Source organism: Cryptococcus depauperatus, chromosome 7, assembly GCF_001720195.1.
Source record: "Cryptococcus depauperatus CBS 7841 chromosome 7, complete sequence".
Taxonomy (NCBI): Eukaryota; Fungi; Basidiomycota; class Tremellomycetes; order Tremellales; family Cryptococcaceae; genus Cryptococcus; species Cryptococcus depauperatus.
Window position 1 is genome coordinate 607,745 of NC_089474.1, and position 17,903 is coordinate 625,647.

Genomic DNA, 17,903 nt, shown 5'->3' on the forward strand with positions numbered 1-17,903 from the left:
CTGAGAAATAAATGTCGTGAAGTTGTAACTGTTTTCATAGTAAGGCTTAGCAATAACACATCGTTTCTTGTTTGATACGCACTGTAGCATACTTGTATGAGATGATCTCACTGTGAAATCCTCAGCAATATGTAGGTCAAGACACATGGATTATAGTGCTCATGACAGTTGACTGTGACATTCATTAACCTGTAAATAACTCTTGATATAGGTAATGTTGTAAAATAGTTGATTGCCTGTCAGAAAATAGACAACCCACACATTAATTTTTAAAAAGGATGCTGGTTGATTGAATCATTTCGCCTAATAAACTTACTTCTTCTCGACCATAGTATCATTTTGACCGACTTGAACATGCCTTCCCAATGCGTTATTTTCGCTGAGTATCCGATACTGGCATTCTGTTCAGACGAACAATGATCAAGCATCCAATCCCTGACGTCTGATCGTTATAAGGGATTTATAATCCACATTGCTTGATGGTCAATCCGACACTTACTTCAAAAGTAATCAACAGCTCACGAATCAAACGCTGTGCGCATCAACAATTTGCCCATAGATGGCAGTGAATACCCAAAAGCCCTGCTTTCTGATGTGACCAGTCAGGATAACGGTCAGATAGTTCATTTCAGCTGGTGAGAGTTTTTAAGCAATCTAGATCCAGCTTCAAGAGCATATTCACTGCTCATGCTGAGCAATCTTGCGATCATGCCCAGTAAGAGTCTTCTGTGGACTAGTCCGCCTGCAAAATACCGGTACAGAGCCACAATAATCAAGAATTCCAAGACGTCTGCACCAAACGAAACAAAACAGTTATATCTGCTCTCATCTAAACTTGGCAAGATAGTTGATTCTGCGATTGACGTGGATAAGACTGAAATACAGAGGCACCAGGAAGTTTCTAATAAGATCTTCAGCTCAAGGCTTTGTACCTATCCCTCTCCAACGTTCATAAACTTACGCCGCCCGTGGCAAGCGAAGATCGTCTCACACCCGGTACATAATAACGCTCCAGACATTGGATAGATCTGTCCACTTGGTCAAAATTACCACTCTACAAGCTTTCTTAATCCAACATGAACAACGGCAACTCGCTTTGGTGAGCCTGGCAGTTTGATCCGAGATCTAAAGCTCTAGATTTGGTATGCAACGAAACACTCCAGCATATCAGCCATCGGCTTTTCCATAAAAAAAAGAAAAGAGAAAAATAATGCAAAAGAACAAAAGGCAAGGTGGTCAAGAAGCCATGAGAAGAAAAGGAGACATAATCAATCACGTGACCGCGTTTCAGTGGGTAGTGGACTGGGAGGCGCTTTGACCCTCTCTGGGTGGGCGAAGGAAAGATGTGGTGTATTTGTGTGCATTTCGACAATTTCTCTTTCTACTTTATTCTTTCTCGCCATCCGCCACCTGTCTAGTTACCTTAGAAGAAGCTTCGAGCCGTCAGCCAGTCTATACGCTCTTCCGTTGCAGTCCGACAGATACTTGAGAGCCGTGTCAACAGGTAGAGCGCACAATTGTGAGTTGACCCATAAGTTGTATCTACGTATAATCTGTGGTCCTTATTACTGTACGCGTAATGGCGCGCACGTCGAGGCTGAGCTGTCTGGATGCGATGCGGGGGCGATACGATTGCTGGGAGAAACCAGTATTCCTGGTGACCAAATGGGCAGCTTTCCGCGATTATTACTGTCCAATTTTACGATGGTGGATTGCTCATTGGAAACACCAGCCTAGCATCTATAACAGCGCTTCGCGCGAGAATCAAACGCAGAGCGAAGGTAATGGCCGCCGCAACTCGAAACATAAAGTGTGCGTGATGAAATCGCCTGATGAAGAACATGAGCTGATAGAACTGACATGCCACTGAAATTCATCTCTAATGATTATACTTTTGTACTGGACTTTTGCCTCTTGTCACTTTTTCAACAATAGGTGTTGTCGTTGGCGATGGCGCTGTCGGAAAGGTAAAATATCTTCTTTCTTTTGCCACCATCTGCTAACTTTTGGGATGTTATTAGACATGTCTCCTGATCAGTTACACCACCAACACCTTCCCGGGCGAATATGTCCCCACTGTCTTTGACAATTATTCTAGTCAGGTTATGGTAGATGGTATGACTGTGTCCCTGGGGTTATGGGATACTGCTGGTCAAGAAGATTATGAGTGTGTCTCGTATGATGTGTTCAAGAAGGGAGCTAAGACACATGTTCTAGTCGACTTCGACCATTGTCTTATCCTCAAACCGATGTTTTCTTACTCTGTTTTTCTGTTGTATCGCCCGCTTCTTTCGAAAACGTACGAACCAAGGTATGTTTTGAAAGTCTTGTTCATCGCTCGTGTATCAATGGTGGAGCAAGGAGCGTGCATCTGATTTTATGGGATGTAGTGGTATCCTGAAATCCAACATCACTCTCCTGGTACCCCTATCATTCTTGTGGGGACCAAGCTTGACTTGAGGGATGACCCTATGCAAATTGAAAAACTGAAGGACAGGAAGCAGGCGCCCATCCAGTACAGTCAAGTAAGTGAAAGTAATAAAGCAAAAGCCATATGAGCTAACCAGCGGTATATCAGGGATCTGCCATGTCCAGCGATATCAAGGCTGCCAAGTATCTTGAGTGTTCTGCTTTGACTCAAAAGAACTTGAAGACGGTCTTTGACGAGGCTATCAGAACTGTCCGTGAGTTGTTTCCTCTAAACTGACCAAAAAGTTTGGCACTCATGATGATTTTCAAGTCAACCCTAATCGTCGAGCCGGTAAAGCTAAAAAATCAAGCGGCTGTCTTCTTATGTAACACCAACCCTCTTCATTTCCATTCATCATGTCTTTGTTACAGTATGTCATCATAGTAGTGTACTCTTGCATACTACCCACTTATCCTCTAGTTACCATTTCTTGCCTTTTCCGGAGTAGAATCTGTACCACCAGCTCTTTTTATATCGACACTTCCTGAAGCGCCTTTTATTTTATTTTATCTGCTGAAAGCTCAAGATCAAGAGACCGATTAGTGCTGCTTTGGTAATTATTACGAGCCCAAGAATGTCGTTTTCTCCGTCAACTCTCATTTCCACAACTAATCTCCTTCTTGTGATATATGACAAAATGACGACTTGTAGATAATATGCATCTAGTTAGTCTACATCCGTTGGGTTTAGGACGTTGAATACAATAAAAAGTCTGGTGGTATACAACTGCGAATTAAGCCCGTAGTATGTCCACTACACTGTTGATTTTGAGACAAGCCATGATTTTATGTCTATCTGATGTGAGGCACTAAACAAAGATTTATCCTTCTTCTTCCTCTTCTTCTTGCGGTTTAAAACTCTGCATGACGCACATGGCTCGTGTTAAGAATGGCTTGAGTTCTGATAATTCGAATGGGGTAAGATTTGTGACCTGTGCCAGCTGATAAGTGGGTTTGACCTCAAGATGAGGCAGTAAGACTTGCCTGAAGATAATCACTCTGCAACACATCCTCGCTTTGTAAACCCATTCTGATCTTTGCTTGTCGTACCTCTCTTATATCTTTGAGGAGGGAGCGCAATAACGTGGTTTGTGATACATCGTCCGGTGCTCTATATGTTGGTGAAGAGAGATTAGCTTGTCTACATCACTTTGAGATTAGGGAGGTTTGATGTACGTACGTGTCAAGCAGGACTTTGCTGATTTCCATAAACCGGCGCGGTAATCTCTCGAAACCTTCCCCGTTCTCTTTCTCGCTCTTGAAAAGATCTTGCAGTTTTTCTTATCCATTCCATTAGCCGCGCTACCTACCCCCAAGACGGACTATGGCGCACCGACAGTGAGCCAATCTGGGGGTACAATTCTACATTTCCTTTTCCTCTTTAACGATAAGGCCATCCATAGAGGTACTCTCGCTGCAGAAGGTGGTTGGAATGGTCCATAGATACCCTACACGAGAACGTCAGCTCGCCAGTCTTAGGACAAGATTCGAATGAACACACGCTGATGAGTCTGACTCTTGTCATGGAGAAAAGCGGAATGATGTTGATGTGGTACTGTTCTGCGATAAAAGTAAGCTCATTTGGAGTTAAGCTTGGAGATAATGCCTTGGGAAGAGCCATGATGAAGAATGAGAATGTGTATGTAAATGCTTTCAATTCCGTTTAATTGTATTTATAGAAAATAGTTTGATCCCGCTAAAGAACCAAAATCTCTTCTCTTTCATTATCTTTTTATAACTTTCTGTAATTTCTTATTCTTTATATATTTGCTTTTGCCCTTTGCTTTTATTTGTTGTAACGGCACCAACGGGATTCAAGTTGGACAGCTCATCGTCGACGTATTCGGTAGAAAAGTCGCATCAACCTCTCTATATTCAGCGACATGCTGCACGAAGTCAAGATGGGCCTTGATGACTCGCGAGGTGGGAAGCCTGGTACAGTCTATGGAATATCTCGTCGGATATGGACCCTTGTTGGAGTTGTGGTGGCAATCTTGACGTTATCTCGTCTCCTATTACGTGAGTTGGGAGCTTGGTTGTAGATAGTATCTGACCCACTATAGCCGCCGCTTCCGATTCACATGGCGTTTCAGGATTATTGACACCCAGAGACTATCTCAACGCTTCTGTTCAAGATCCTGCGCCGTTTGATTTCTGTCCGGTTTTTGGACCAGGAGACAAAATTGCTGAAAGACGAGGACAGTGGGGATTACTGAAAAGTAGATTACATATCGGGAGCGGCGCAAGGGTGCAACGAGTCATACAGAAGGCTATGGCGGGCTTGCCAGTCTCTATCAGTGTCTTGGGAGGATCCGGTGAGTTCATTTTGGAACTTTCCGATGATGTTGACAAACCACAAATAGTCTCTGCGTGCCATGGTGCTGGTGACGATCCTGTCTCACCGCAATGCTATCCTGCCAAGTTCTTTGAATGGTGGAACTCCATTTTCCCTCATCAAGCGTCCGAGCTCACCAATGGTGCATCAAGACGTACAGACTCGGCATATTTTGCCTATTGTTCAATGCACCATTTGCCAGATCAGACTGATTTGGTTATCCTTGAATTTGACGCTTCTGACCCCAAGTGAGTTTATAAGGTGCAAGAAAATCGCGTTATTGACGGAAATCAGTGACCCCGAGTGGCTTGCTCACTTTGAGCTGCTAGTGAGAAGTATCTTGGTGAGGCCTGATCAACCCGCTGTGATTATTCTAGGGCACTTTTCTCCTCAAATTCAAGTCCAAAATGGGTTTGCAGGTCCCGAGATGTTGCATACTATTGTCGCTCAATTTTATGATGTCCCTCATATAAGGTAAATTCCTTTTCTTGGTTCCATCAGCTAACCACATGCAACAGTGCAAAAGGACTTCTCTACGCTGATTATTTGACTAATCCTGAGCAAGCGCACAACGCCTTTTACATTGACCCTATCCTCGCCAACAATAAAGGTCATCAGCTCATTGCGGATGTTTTGATATCGTTCATGCAAGACCAAATTTGCTCCGGTTGGGCAGCCACTATGGGTCACGCTTTTGACGTGCCTTATATGGGAGCACCATCTTTAGGTGAAGGGGGTGCAGGCATGTCTCAAGATAATTCTATCAAGGAATCAAAGTCTGATGCCGAGGTTGAATCAGAGGGCGGGGGTCTTGCGGCCAAGCAGAGAGCTATCAAAGTACCTCAAGCGATGCTCACTGATCGTCCTTCGGATATATTGAAATTCCGTGAAGTCGCGCCATTCTGCGTTTCAGCAAACGATTTGATTAATCCGTTACCTCCCAGTCACTTTTATGGTTCAGGATGGCATGCGTACCATCCTTCAAAAGGTGCGGCACAAGAGGAGAAACACTATTGGTATGCACACATAGGAGGAAGTGCATTTAGAGTACCAATCCAATTGAGTGCAGGCGATGTCGCCATCTATTATCTACAGTGAGTTCATTCTTTGGATGGTATGTAGATAGTTAATCGGATATCAGGGAATCTGAGGACACTCCATTGGGAAGAGCAGCGTGTTGGGTAGATGACAATCATGCGGGAGCTGTTGAGTTGAGTGGTGGAGCAGATGTGGGGGGCACAACACCTACGCAAGTCTCCTCTGCCTTTTTTGTGCAAAGCCACTGACCAATACGACAGTTTGACATTAATCGATGAGAATGTAGCGTCTGGATCGCATTATGTCGAGTGTATGTTGCTGGGCCCAGTAGGGCAAAAAACAACACCTTTCAAGATGCTCGGGGTGTAAGCTGAAATCCTTGACCGATGATAATCAATGCTGATGCGTGTTGCGGTAGGTTTGGAACATAAGAACGCTTTGGAAACTGCAAAATCACGGAATCATCTCATCCATCTGTACAGACCATTGGGTTAGGTGTGCTTTAGCATGGTATTCACTTAGAACTTTTCTTTTTGTTGGGCGATGCGGATTAGGTATATATTTGGTTTGGTCTTTTGATTAGAGCCAAGTCATGAAATACATCACTTCTAAACCTTCTGATTAACCTCTACCTCACCTACTTGATCCTACGCAGTAACACCAACTTCCAGAGGAGGATTGGGGGCTTCCACTTGCGTATCTTGCGGGTTTTCCAGAATGTTTGCAATAGGGTCCTTTTGAGAGAGATCAATCTTGTGAATGCCTTGCTTATCAATGAGAACGCAGTTAAAGTCAAACTTGATGGTGAGACCTGGCTTTATAATCAGCAAGGCCAAAGGTGCAAGTTTCAACACGTACGCTTTTCAGTCTCGTCAATACATTTCCTCAACAATTCCACGCCCTCCTTCTTGTCCATATCCTCGTACCACCACTTGTCCATTGTGCTCAGTGATACATAGACACCCATTCCATGTGCAGCATATGGGACAACAGCCTTTGTGCCAAGATAGTCCATCCAATAGAGATGTGGCTTATCCGTCGTCGTATCAAATCCAGCCAAAAGAAGTTGAACGGCATATGGGCGTCTAGATCGAATCGCTTCCGCAAGGGTTCTACGTATCCATGCTGAAGCCGGATGAGGGAGAACAGGAAAGTGGTTTCTGTCGACCGTCAGCTTCGCCCTTTTCCATTACTCATCAGCTTACCTGATATTGTATAGTCGCATATTTCTCTCAATGTACTCTGCAAAGTTGTTTGTATCGCCTGCCTCACCGCTGAAAGCCATGGCCAAGTGAGGACCTAGAGTCTTGATCTTGTTCTCGTCCGACTTCATGCGAACAATAGACCTGCCAGCACCCATGTCAGAGGCGAGGATGACATAATCTTTTCCTGTGATGCCAAAAGAGCACTCCATTGCGAATGTTTAAGAAAGTAAAAAGTATAAAGATTAGATAGAGATATGACAATTGCGCGTCTTGTAACAATGTAATTAACCAATCGTAATTAACATTTAGCTCATAATCAAATTCACTGATATTATAATCAACACTTGTCTTTTCTTTCACTTTTACCTTTTTCTTTCTTGTGTTCAATCATCTAAAATGGACAATCATATGGACCTTTCTGCTATCACTCTACTGCTTCAAGAAGTGCAGTCGGTCACATCATCTATGAGGAGAAACCAACGTTGGTCTCATTCGACGTCAACATATACTCCCCCGCTTCCTACCCACTTCAAAGCAGCGAAAACGGAGGGAAGGAGAGGGTTACGACCCAGCGGAGACAATAACAACGGTGACAGAGGAGACCTCATGCATGGCTTTATAGAGCTCAGGAGGATGCTTGGTGGCACCAAAGGTGAGTGCAGGTTGGTAGAGAGAGGATTGATCTTGGACAGATGTAACATCTCTTATCGCTGTCGATATCTGCGCGCCATTTCTTGCTCTCATAAGATCTCCTTCAACATCGGGGCCCATCACAGCCCTCGCCCTCACCTCGCTACATTCTATTCTCAACTTGGTTTTCCCGTTGTTCTTGACTCCAGCACCGCGCTCGTTTTCGCCCTCGACCTCCTTACAGCTGGCATTGGCACATATCACCGCAGCTTTATCGCAGTGCCGCTTCCCAAGCTCATCGCCTCAGCAGGATGAGCTCGTTCTGTTGCGTCTTTTGGGTGTCATTGAGGTGCTTGTCGCACCTCTTGCCATGCCTGGACCGAGTTCGAGCGATGTCATTGGTACTTTTCTGGATCATATGGGCGACGAATCGGTTTGTGAGTTGTTGGAAGTTGCCCTCGGTATGCTGGCACGAGCTCGGCTTGGCGAAGGTGTAAGGGGCATGGCACAGAGCTGTGTACAATCGATTGTGAGATGTGTCTTTAGGAGATTAAGAGGATTAAAGCAACAAGACGTGGACCGGTTGTTGACAGACGCTAAAGCTCATGAGGACAAGGTCAAGGCTCAAGTGAAGAACAAGGGTTTACAACAGCCTAGTGCTGAGAATGAAGAGCGAGAGGAGAAAGCGAATGCTCGAGAAAAGGTGGATGAGATCGTCGATCCTGAAACAAGTACACCTATGTTTACTCCTTACGGACTCCCAACTATCCTCGAGCTTCTTCGGGTCTTGATCGCATTACTCGATCCCAATGACCAAACACACACAGACTCTCTCAGACTGTCGGCTTTGGCCATCATGAACACCGTCCTGGAGATGGGAGGAATCAGTCTTGGTGTTTGGCCTGAATTAAGAGAGAGAGTTGCTGATGAGGCTTGTAAAAATCTGTTTCAGGTGTGTGCCGTCCTTTCCAGTACAGTTCGATAAATGACAATTATGTGTAGCTTACCCGTTCCGATTCTCCTTCATTGCTTGCTCAATCCCTCCGTACCACTTCTACACTTTTTTCAACAGTTCTCCCACATTTAAAGCCTCAATTGGAGCTCTTCCTCTCATACTTGATTGATCGTCTCACATTACCCAATCCCACATCTATGCCTCTACCGCTGCCGAATCTTCGATCAGACTTCAGACCGGGTACTCCATCTACAAAAGCTGATGATAGAGCAACACTTAGCAATGAACAGCCTATAGAACTTAGTGTCCCGCCCACCCCTAGGCCTCTGAGCCTTCTCCCACCGGTTCCCAATGAAACCCGCGAACTCATGCTTGATACTCTTACTCAACTCTCTCTCTCTCCATCGTTCATGGTTGATTGTTTCGTTAATTATGACTGTTCAATAGAGGCAGAAGATGTGTTTGACAGGCTCGTAACGTTCCTCGCTCGAGGCGTGTATCCTAGTGGACTATCAAAAAACGATGGGTCGACATCATTCGAGGGGTTGGAAGGTACGCAAATGCTTGCGTTGGAGATATTGCTTGGCTTCGTGTCGAGTATGACAGAGAGACTCGAACAAGGGGACGAGTCTTGGCCTTCTTTTGCACCTAAACCAGAGCAACTGAAGAAGGCAAAGCAAAGGAAAGCTGTCATAATTCAAGGTGCAGCCCTATTCAACATCAAACCCAAAAACGGGATCGATTTTCTTGAAAAAAAAGACATTATTGTTGCAGACCCCAATGATCCTGGCACTGAAGAGGAAAAACATGTCCTTGCCATTGCCCGTTTTCTGAGACACTGTTCAAGACTGGACAAAAGGCTCCTCGGCGAATATATTTCCCACCCAGACCAATTACCTCTTCTTAAGGCATATATTGGCCTCTTTGACTTTGCCGGAAAATCTGTTGCCGATGCCATGCGAGATTTACTCGAGACATTCCGGCTGCCTGGTGAGGCCCAGCCCATAGCAAGAATCACAGAAACATTTGCAGAACACTTTTTCTCGTTCGCTCCGGAGGGTATTGCCGATCAAGACGCCGTTTATGTGTTATCATATTCAGTTATCTTGCTTAATACGGACTTGCACAACCCTCAAAACAGAAAGCGAATGACAGTGGAGGATTACAAGAAAAATCTTCGTGGGGTCAATGGAAAGAATGATTTCAGTTCAGAATATCTAGAGGGGATTCACAGGTCGATCAAAAAGAGAGAAATTATTTTGCCGGAAGAACATGCAGGACAACATGGATTTGAGTATGCTTGGAAGACTTTGATGCAGCGTTCACACACATCTGGTAAGCCCTTGAATTTTTTTCTCACAATTGTTAAAGGACGGTCTATTCACAAACTGTAGGTATGATGATCATTTGTAATACATCTATCTTTGACGAAACAATATTTAAACTCTCGTGGCGCCCCCTCATCTCTTCCATTGCTTATGCTTTCACCATGTCTCCATCTGACGAACATATCATTCAAAAGTGTATCACTGGCTTCCGACAAACTGCATTGCTTGCTGTTCACTATCACCTTCCGGAAGTAATTGACACCATTGTACAGTCATTGTCGAGCGCTACTGGGCTGTTGGATGAAACCAAAGAAGGTTATCAAATGGCAAATCACCCGGTAATAGAAAAAGAAGGTCAAACATTAACTGTCTCACCCTTATCCATCAGGTTTGGCGAGAGCTACAGGGCGCAATTAGCCACAGTCGTCTTATTCACTATCGCCAACGGTAATGGTTCAGCCATAAGAGAGGGGTGGCTACAAATATTTGAAATGTTTCAGACCCTCTTTCTCCATTCGCTCTTACCTGCACCAATGTTGCAAATGGAGGATTTTTTAGCTGGAATAACGACTATCCCTATGAAGGCTGCTGCTCCTGCGCCTCAGCCCGAGCGTCGGCCTGAAGGTGGCTTGTTGTCAACATTGTCAAGCTATTTGCTCAGCCCATATGGAGCCAGTGAAAACACGTTGGTTGTAGAAACCAGTGAAGAGGATGTTGAAAACACCCTTGTTGCTGCCGATTGCCTGAATTCTTGCAAACTCGAAGAACTTTATGCAGAAATTTTGTGAGTTTAAAACTGAAATTTGAAGAGAAAGCGTCTAACAATGTGTTTAGGAGTCTTCCAGTCGAGTCGCTCATCCGTGCTCTTCGGGCCATTCGATCCCTTGCAGAGAACCGGACAACCTATCGTCTTCGTTCTCGTATAACAGAGGGGAGTGAAATTAGCTCACCCGTAGTTGCTGCTAGATTCGAGGGGCAGCTGCCATATGATCCAGCTTGCGTGTTCCACTTGGAAATGATGATTAGTTTGGCTAGCCGAGAGAAGCAGCATATCGCGGAGACATGGTACGCTCCTTGACCGCGAGCAAATTCAAATTCTGAAAAGCTACATAGGCCAATTATCTTTGAATATATTTCCGAATTGCTCTCCTCAGCACAGTCTTACAGTGTCCTTCTCATAGAACGAGCTGTAGTTGGACTGTTACGCCTTTGCCTTATTGTATCGGAACACGTAAGTTGCAATGGTTTTGAGATTTGATATCATGGCTTATGCCGTACTTCAGCCCGAGCTCAGAGATCAACTTTATATCGCCCTCGACGTCCTCCGCTCCCTTCCATCCACAGCCCTCAACGCTGTTTCAGAGCAACTCATGGCTGGTGTCGCTCTTGTATTGGAGAAAGATTCTATTGTCCTCAAATCTCAAACGGAATGGAACCTGGTCATCGCTCTCTTCCGAGCAACAGTAGCCCATCCCGAAGCCAGCAAGGTCACTTTGAAGATTGTTCAAAAAATAGCTACATCCGAGACAGAAATGAACGGAGAAAAGAAAAGAGGTTCAAGATTGACTATAGACAACTATGAAGGAGTTGTGGCTCTACTGGATGAATTTGCAACCCAAGCGGGAGCAGCAGCAGCAGGAAGACAACAACAGCACAGGTCGTCTGTCAGCAATCCTAACTCGGCAAGCCTTGGCCCATCGATGGACAGAGGATTAGCTGCGCTGGATTCATTGTTTGAGCTGCGAAATGTCATTCCTGGGTTGATGTCTTCAAGCGGCTTGGAAGAGCATCAAGGTAGATTTCTTCTCTCATGTTTTTAACTCACATGCTGAAGAATATCATAGCCTTCAATGCATTTTGGCTACCGCCGCTCTTGGTAATTGGCAAACAATGTATAAATGGGTGCCGAGAAATCCGACAACGAGCCATAAACTATCTTCAGCGCCTATTGCTTTCTCCTCAAATCCTTTCAGGCGATCAGTCAACCTTACCTACTATTTTCGACCGCGTCCTCTTCCCTGTCTTGGAAGAGTTATTGAAGCCGCAAATATATAAACGAAATCCCAAAGATCTAGCAGAAACGCAGTTAAAAGCGGCAACTTTGTTGTGTAAAATCTTCTTACAGTATGTAGTCCAACTTGTAGAAAGCGGAAGCAGTCAGGCTGTTGCAGGGCTGTTTGTGAGAGTCTTGGATAAATTAGAGAAATTCATGCGAGGGGAAAGAGATCTACTTGTAAGCTGTCCATTTTTCCTATTCATTCATCAGAGCTCATGTACTTGAAATAGAACGAAGCTAGCGAGTCGTTGAAAAACGTTGTGCTCGTCATGTACTCTTCCAAACTCCTTATGCCTCCCTCACTTTCTCCGGATACAGATGTACGAACACCAGAGCAAAAAGAACTGTGGGAAAAAAGTGCCGAAAGAATTGAAAGAGTTTTGCCTGGGTTTTTGCAAATGGCACTGGTATCTTCAAAGCCAGAAGAGACACCATCACAATTGCCACAAGGAGATGTTGAGCTACAAAAATAAATCTAGGCGGTAAGAAGCATGTAGGGCGTATACGATGACGTCTTGGCATGAAATTTTGTAGCATTCCATCTCAAGAGTTGAAGGGTTAGAGAGTTAACCTCTTTATATTTCAGCCATTCCTTGCTGGATAATGGCGCACTCTTTCCAGAAACGGTACTTGTTGGCTTACTGAAGACAGCTAGGAAGCTGGAGGAGAATCCAACAACACAGACTTTGCTTGTCTTTTTTTTGGTTTCTATACAATCTAATGACCTTTTTCTTTCAGCTCTTCAGATTGTGTTCTGCTGAACCATTTGCCCTCTCCAGCATTGGAGTGAAACCTTTTGAATCTGTTCACATAGCTGACAAAGCTTGAGCAGTAAAAAAATAATGGGCCAAGATGCCTACAACTATTTGGACGTTACTAAAGATGATGGTGTCACCATCTGCTGCGTCTCCTACGTCAAGTACTGTATCAGTGTTTGAGTCTTTCATAAGACTAACTCACAAACATAAAAGTGAGCGTCTCTCGCCTGTCGCTGGACCAGACACGAGTGAAGCTTCTTGCCCAATGAAGAAAACAATGCTGGAAAAATGCCAGAATCGGAAGCCAGAGATTAATAACCAAGCCCCCATTCAAGGCCAACGGCTGTAGTGATAGGGATAGTTTGACGAGTAGAATCTATGGTTGCAATGTTTGAAGCACCACCAATCACATAAGCTTTCTCTCTGAGACCTACTCTGCTAAGCCTTACCTGCTGTCCATATGGAGATGCTCAACTTTAAGGCGCGGGTTTGTTTTAAATGACTGCTTTGAGAGGTATATGTATCACCAAATGTCTCCAAAAGATTGATCATGATAAGACTTGAAGATAAGATACCAAGTATGTTGCTGTTTTCGTCATCGTTTTTGTTAAATTTAGCCGAAGTTATAAGGATTGATAGCCGAAATTATCATTATCAGTGGGCTTGAGCAAAAGATATTTTAAAAAAAAGATGATGAGAAAAATGAATCAACAACAATTTTGCTTTTGTTTTCATATTTACAAATAACATTTCAAGCTTGTAATAGGTTTTTTCACCAAGAGAAGCACTCGACTTGAGCTTAGCTATTCACCATCAAGAGACTGAAACTGGATTACGAGTGAGTGCTTGTGCCGAATATGGATTATTGGTATTGACACTGTATCAGTCATTGCATTCTACTTTTTCTCGCAAAAATCATCCTTGTCAGATCAGTATGTCGATAAATTCATCAAAATACGGTAAGGCCTCTGGAGCAGGACTTACAGCTTCTTCACCATCCTTAGGGAATTTGGGCGAAACGGTTAGTCCTTCGTTCGTCGTGGTATTGCTCATATATATTGATTGGCTTCTTGATTCTGTCTTTGAATATTCCAATTGGGCGACTGCATCTTTTGTCATATTTTGTTGTTGGACACCTGTGTGGAGGTAGATTGAAAAAAAGCTGGAACAGTTGAACAAAAAAGTAGACGAGAAGAGTGGTGAACTTTTGTAAGTTTTTAAACAAATCCATGTAGTTGTATATGGGCGCTCAATGGCACTTTTTGTAGAGAAGAATGTTAGTGATATTTCTCAACACATCACAGTTGATAGCTGACAGGCATCATCCCAGTGGGAGCAATGTCTAGCCGGATAGAAGCATTGGAGTTTTCAATGCAGACTTTAGTAGAAGAACCCATTGAACGTTCTTCAAATTGACATGAAATACACTTTATCTCAGTGTATCCAATGGGCCAACAACGATAAATGCATATGGTCTACTGTCTGCTACCCGTAATGACTTCCTTTCCTCCCCATGGAGAACCTTCAAATCCACCTTCTTCGTGTCCACTAACAATCTTGCCATCTTTGAATACTTTGTCTTCATGCGCCGATGAAGGCAAACCTTCTCCATATTCCCCCACAGGCCGTCCTAGTCCTGGTACGCCGAGCGCTTGTGCACCTTCTTGATCGCCTCTCATAAGAAAGATACTGTGGAGAGCGTTGACTGCTGCTCGATGTTGGGCCATACTTTTACTTGATCCATGCCCTTCCGCGAGTTTGATACCCGAAGGAAGGAACAAACCAATGAGAAAAAGAGGCGCCGGAGAAGCAACACCAGTTTGAGCAAGTATGCGAGGCTGGATGAGAGCTCGTGAAGAGGATGGGGCTACGCCAGCAGCACAGAGATGGGAAGAAACGACAGAAGAGAGGATCTGCATGGGGTTCTTGGGTGTTATTGTAGAAGAAAGGTCAAGCGCACGTGATAAGAAATGGGCGTGGACGAATGTTCGGGCAGAATGGATACCCTGTAGCAAATGTCAGTTTCAGCTTACATGTTGAAAAGCAAGGGACAAGCTCACCTGTTCTTGATATATCAGTCCTACAAACGCTCTGACAGTACTGGTAATAACATCCTCATAGTTTTCTCTTGGTGTGTTTCGAGACGGATCCTCCTCCGACTCTTTTTCTAGATATTTTTTGAACCGTTTGGCTACCGGCACCATCAACGGGCGAACTTGGCCCTTCTTTTCTATCCAGTTCTTTTCTGATAATGCTGTCCTACTCCATCTGATTGGAAGACCAATACTATTGGGTCCTGATCCTACTTCCGGCAGAGCGCCTCCATTTTGAATCGCAACGCCAAGCCCACGGCCAACAGAAATACATGAAGACGGCCCAACATACGCTGTCACAGCATTTTGAAGAGCTTTTGTAGGGAGATAAGGATAAAGCGTTGAAAGATGCTCAGAGGCAAAAAGTCCAAGCAGAGAATTTCCAAGAGCCGCAAGAAGTTCATTCGATTCCCTAGGAATGGGTGAGCCATCTTCAGAAAATATCTCTGATTCGTTTTCCTCATTTTGTTGAGCAAAGTACGATGGGTGAGTGAGACATGTCAAAAGAGACGTCTGGAGCGGCCCAGAGGGAGAGAGAGAGAGACGGGAAGCAAGCGCTGAGAGTGCTGTAGATGGTGGTAGAGGGAATGGAATTGGTTTTGAAGAGGACAATCTTGGAACAGTCTGATGAATTTTTCTCGTTGGAAAGAGAGGTCGGAGCTGCACATGACGGGGCAGTCGTGCTGCCGCAGCTGAACGTCGTGCAACAAGGCGAGCAGGGAGCGCAGACATGACCAAGTTGGAGGTTATATATATATATATATATATAGTTTTCTTTTAGAGAATCTGGCAAAAGAAGTTGTAGATTCGAACAAGAAAAAGATGAAATGACGTGGATTTATTGTAATTGACATTGAAAAGTTATCAAACCATTAGAAAACTCTTCCTAATCAAAATCTTGTTCCGCTAATACCTTGTTGTAATCTTTATGCCTCCACTTTTGATGACGTGCTTTAGCCGGTTCAGAATACAATTGACATCTTATTTCTCATTTGTCACTTTATACAAGTTAGAGACGAAAAAGAATTATGATTTTTACTCAATTGTTTGCCCGCCGTTCTCTCAGAGCCCTTTCAGTGGCCTCTGTTGGGACTCCTCGCCTTGCTCAGAGAGCCTTCTCAACGGCCCAGCCGCTGAGGATGGTCGTTTCCCAAGTCAGATACAACGTTGCTAACCGCAAAGTTGCCTCGCATTGGGCTAAGAATCCAGTCATATCTTACGAGGAGCTCAAGCCAATCACTGAGCAACCATCCGATGTGAGTGGAGAGTTTTACTATGACGTGAACGCCATGCTGACTGTTCATTTAGGATATCCTCTTGGTGGACGTAAGGGAACCCGATGAGGCTGCACTTGGTACCATTCCGTCTGCTGTCAACTTACCTCTGTCGAGGCTGAAGGACTCTTTGAATCCCAATTTCAATCCCGGAGATTTCCAGAGGGTTTGTACTTGTTTTCTGGGTGATATTGGATGTCTGATACGGGTCTATTAGGAGTTTGCTTTTACAAAGCCACTGCCACAACAAAACATCATCTTTTACTGTCGATCTGGGAAGCGATCTGCTACTGCTGCTGAGATTGCTAATGAAAACGGGTACAAAAATGTGAGAAATTACATCGGAAGCTGGTTGGATTGGTCCAAACGCGATAGTGGGGATGAAGATGACTACTAAATCATCATAATGCTGTATCGGATGCACAAGACAAGGACGGTTGATAGCTTGTGCATGAATCTACTCATTTGTAGAACATTATAATAAAAACGAGACAAGCCGTTTTATGAATCTGTATTTGAGCTTTTCAAACCCCCAAATCATCAAGAATTAACGATAGACACTTGCATGTCCCAAGCTTAATAGGGGTCAGGCCTTGTCCTGTAGCGTCTCTCCTTGAACCACCCCACCAAGACCAGGGGCGGCGTCAACATGAAGCACAACCATCCAATAATCACAAGTACAAGCCCAGCGCCGTAATGAGGGTCAAGGTGATCATCCTTGAAGCGATGATGAGCGACGCCAAAGATAATTATTACAGCAAGGAAAGAGATGGTGGCAAGCAGGGTCGTCAACATCTGCTCTCTTGGTTAGCAAAGATCTATACAAAGAGATGAGGGCAAAGCATAATTTACAGTCAAAAAGAAGCTGCAAGCACCAGACTTCAAATCCATGGCAGAGTGCAGCAGTGAAAAGAAAGCCAGTGTTCCAAAAGCGGCTGTCAGCGCCACGAGAAGAAGAGCTCCGGTAGTATGTTGATTGCCAGGGATCCATGGTTTAAAGAGATAGCTGGTTTTAAATAAGCGATCTCTCAGAGATGACAGAAAGAATAAACATACCCGACGTGCTGGTAGCACACTTCAAAAGGATAGCCTGTGAGAACATTTCGTCCCGCACACCATCCAAAGTTGCCAAACTGTGAAAAGAATGTGAGTTTGTGATCATTCTCAAGCAGTTATGCCTACTTTGACATCGTTCTCCCGCGTATGGACATAGTAAATACCGTTGATGAATGGCGTACTAAAAGCAGAAAGCCAGTAAAAGAGAGTTCCAATCTAGATTGAAAATATCTTTTGTTCAGTCTATTTCTTGATACATCAAATAGATAACGTACAAACATTGCTACTGCCCCACAACCAAGGGACATGGATGACTGGCGGGTACGATGAACCACGGACATATTGACGTTTGTTGTGAGGATATGGAAAGCTAATGGATTGTCTGATTCAACGAATTGACTAACAAAATAAGGACTGCTGGGCAACAGGGTGTTGGCCAAAGAGATCTCTGTGTTTTAAGCACGCCCATTCTCCTCTATCATTGCCTATTCTCGCCTTCCCCCTGCACGTTGTGACGTCATCATGATGGGCGAGTCAAGGCCTGCTGGTGACGACTAGGATGGTGTACAGAGTGCAGGATGGCCGCTTGAAACGAGTTGTATTTCCTTTTGGATTCACTCAGTTGATGCTTCTTGGATATAAAGGAAGATGTGTTGGTGAGGTTAGAGGCAGAATGTGACGTCAAAAAATTCTGAAAGGTGGATGC

General features: G+C 44.3%; 9 protein-coding genes across 9 annotated transcripts; 5 read left to right on the plus strand and 4 right to left on the minus strand.

Annotated features, from left to right (window-relative positions):
• Positions 1–1,076: 1,076 nt before the first annotated feature.
• On the plus strand, positions 1,077–2,799 carry L203_105564 (uncharacterized protein; the record flags this gene model as incomplete). Its single annotated transcript, XM_066214931.1, has 10 exons — positions 1,077–1,099; positions 1,164–1,356; positions 1,509–1,519; positions 1,733–1,812; positions 1,936–1,967; positions 2,022–2,167; positions 2,218–2,311; positions 2,391–2,525; positions 2,579–2,684; positions 2,741–2,799. The coding sequence occupies 10 exons, from the start codon at positions 1,077–1,079 to the stop codon at positions 2,797–2,799; spliced, it is 879 nt and encodes a 292-aa protein (XP_066071028.1).
• Positions 2,800–3,290: 491 nt separating this feature from the next.
• Positions 3,291–4,090, minus strand: L203_105565 (DNA replication complex GINS protein PSF2; the record flags this gene model as incomplete). Its single annotated transcript, XM_066214932.1, has 5 exons — positions 3,291–3,401; positions 3,454–3,580; positions 3,650–3,749; positions 3,803–3,917; positions 3,971–4,090. 5 exons carry the CDS (start codon positions 4,088–4,090, stop codon positions 3,291–3,293), a joined length of 573 nt encoding a protein of 190 aa, XP_066071029.1.
• Positions 4,091–4,352: 262 nt separating this feature from the next.
• On the plus strand, positions 4,353–6,273 carry L203_105566 (uncharacterized protein; the record flags this gene model as incomplete). Its single annotated transcript, XM_066214933.1, has 8 exons — positions 4,353–4,488; positions 4,533–4,784; positions 4,833–5,052; positions 5,099–5,278; positions 5,323–5,898; positions 5,946–6,053; positions 6,103–6,207; positions 6,261–6,273. The coding sequence occupies 8 exons, from the start codon at positions 4,353–4,355 to the stop codon at positions 6,271–6,273; spliced, it is 1,590 nt and encodes a 529-aa protein (XP_066071030.1).
• Positions 6,274–6,489: 216 nt separating this feature from the next.
• On the minus strand, positions 6,490–7,256 carry L203_105567 (uncharacterized protein; the record flags this gene model as incomplete). The annotated part of the gene is made up of 3 exons (XM_066214934.1): positions 6,490–6,653; positions 6,701–7,002; positions 7,048–7,256. The coding sequence occupies 3 exons, from the start codon at positions 7,254–7,256 to the stop codon at positions 6,490–6,492; spliced, it is 675 nt and encodes a 224-aa protein (XP_066071031.1).
• A 187-nt stretch (positions 7,257–7,443) lies between these two features.
• L203_105568 (uncharacterized protein) lies at positions 7,444–12,489 on the plus strand (the record flags this gene model as incomplete). The annotated part of the gene is made up of 9 exons (XM_066214935.1): positions 7,444–7,709; positions 7,795–8,629; positions 8,680–9,967; positions 10,027–10,744; positions 10,795–11,025; positions 11,074–11,191; positions 11,244–11,754; positions 11,805–12,193; positions 12,247–12,489. 9 exons carry the CDS (start codon positions 7,444–7,446, stop codon positions 12,487–12,489), a joined length of 4,599 nt encoding a protein of 1,532 aa, XP_066071032.1.
• A 745-nt stretch (positions 12,490–13,234) lies between these two features.
• L203_105569 (uncharacterized protein) lies at positions 13,235–14,190 on the plus strand (the record flags this gene model as incomplete). The annotated part of the gene is made up of 6 exons (XM_066214936.1): positions 13,235–13,261; positions 13,541–13,612; positions 13,661–13,795; positions 13,925–13,983; positions 14,043–14,050; positions 14,105–14,190. The coding sequence occupies 6 exons, from the start codon at positions 13,235–13,237 to the stop codon at positions 14,188–14,190; spliced, it is 387 nt and encodes a 128-aa protein (XP_066071033.1).
• Positions 14,191–14,249: 59 nt separating this feature from the next.
• On the minus strand, positions 14,250–15,599 carry L203_105570 (uncharacterized protein; the record flags this gene model as incomplete). Its single annotated transcript, XM_066214937.1, has 2 exons — positions 14,250–14,780; positions 14,835–15,599. The coding sequence occupies 2 exons, from the start codon at positions 15,597–15,599 to the stop codon at positions 14,250–14,252; spliced, it is 1,296 nt and encodes a 431-aa protein (XP_066071034.1).
• A 296-nt stretch (positions 15,600–15,895) lies between these two features.
• On the plus strand, positions 15,896–16,538 carry L203_105571 (uncharacterized protein; the record flags this gene model as incomplete). The annotated part of the gene is made up of 3 exons (XM_066214938.1): positions 15,896–16,123; positions 16,176–16,307; positions 16,359–16,538. 3 exons carry the CDS (start codon positions 15,896–15,898, stop codon positions 16,536–16,538), a joined length of 540 nt encoding a protein of 179 aa, XP_066071035.1.
• A 179-nt stretch (positions 16,539–16,717) lies between these two features.
• L203_105572 (uncharacterized protein) lies at positions 16,718–17,538 on the minus strand (the record flags this gene model as incomplete). The annotated part of the gene is made up of 5 exons (XM_066214939.1): positions 16,718–16,936; positions 16,994–17,147; positions 17,198–17,274; positions 17,324–17,413; positions 17,473–17,538. The coding sequence occupies 5 exons, from the start codon at positions 17,536–17,538 to the stop codon at positions 16,718–16,720; spliced, it is 606 nt and encodes a 201-aa protein (XP_066071036.1).
• Between the last annotated feature and the right edge of the window lie 365 nt (positions 17,539–17,903).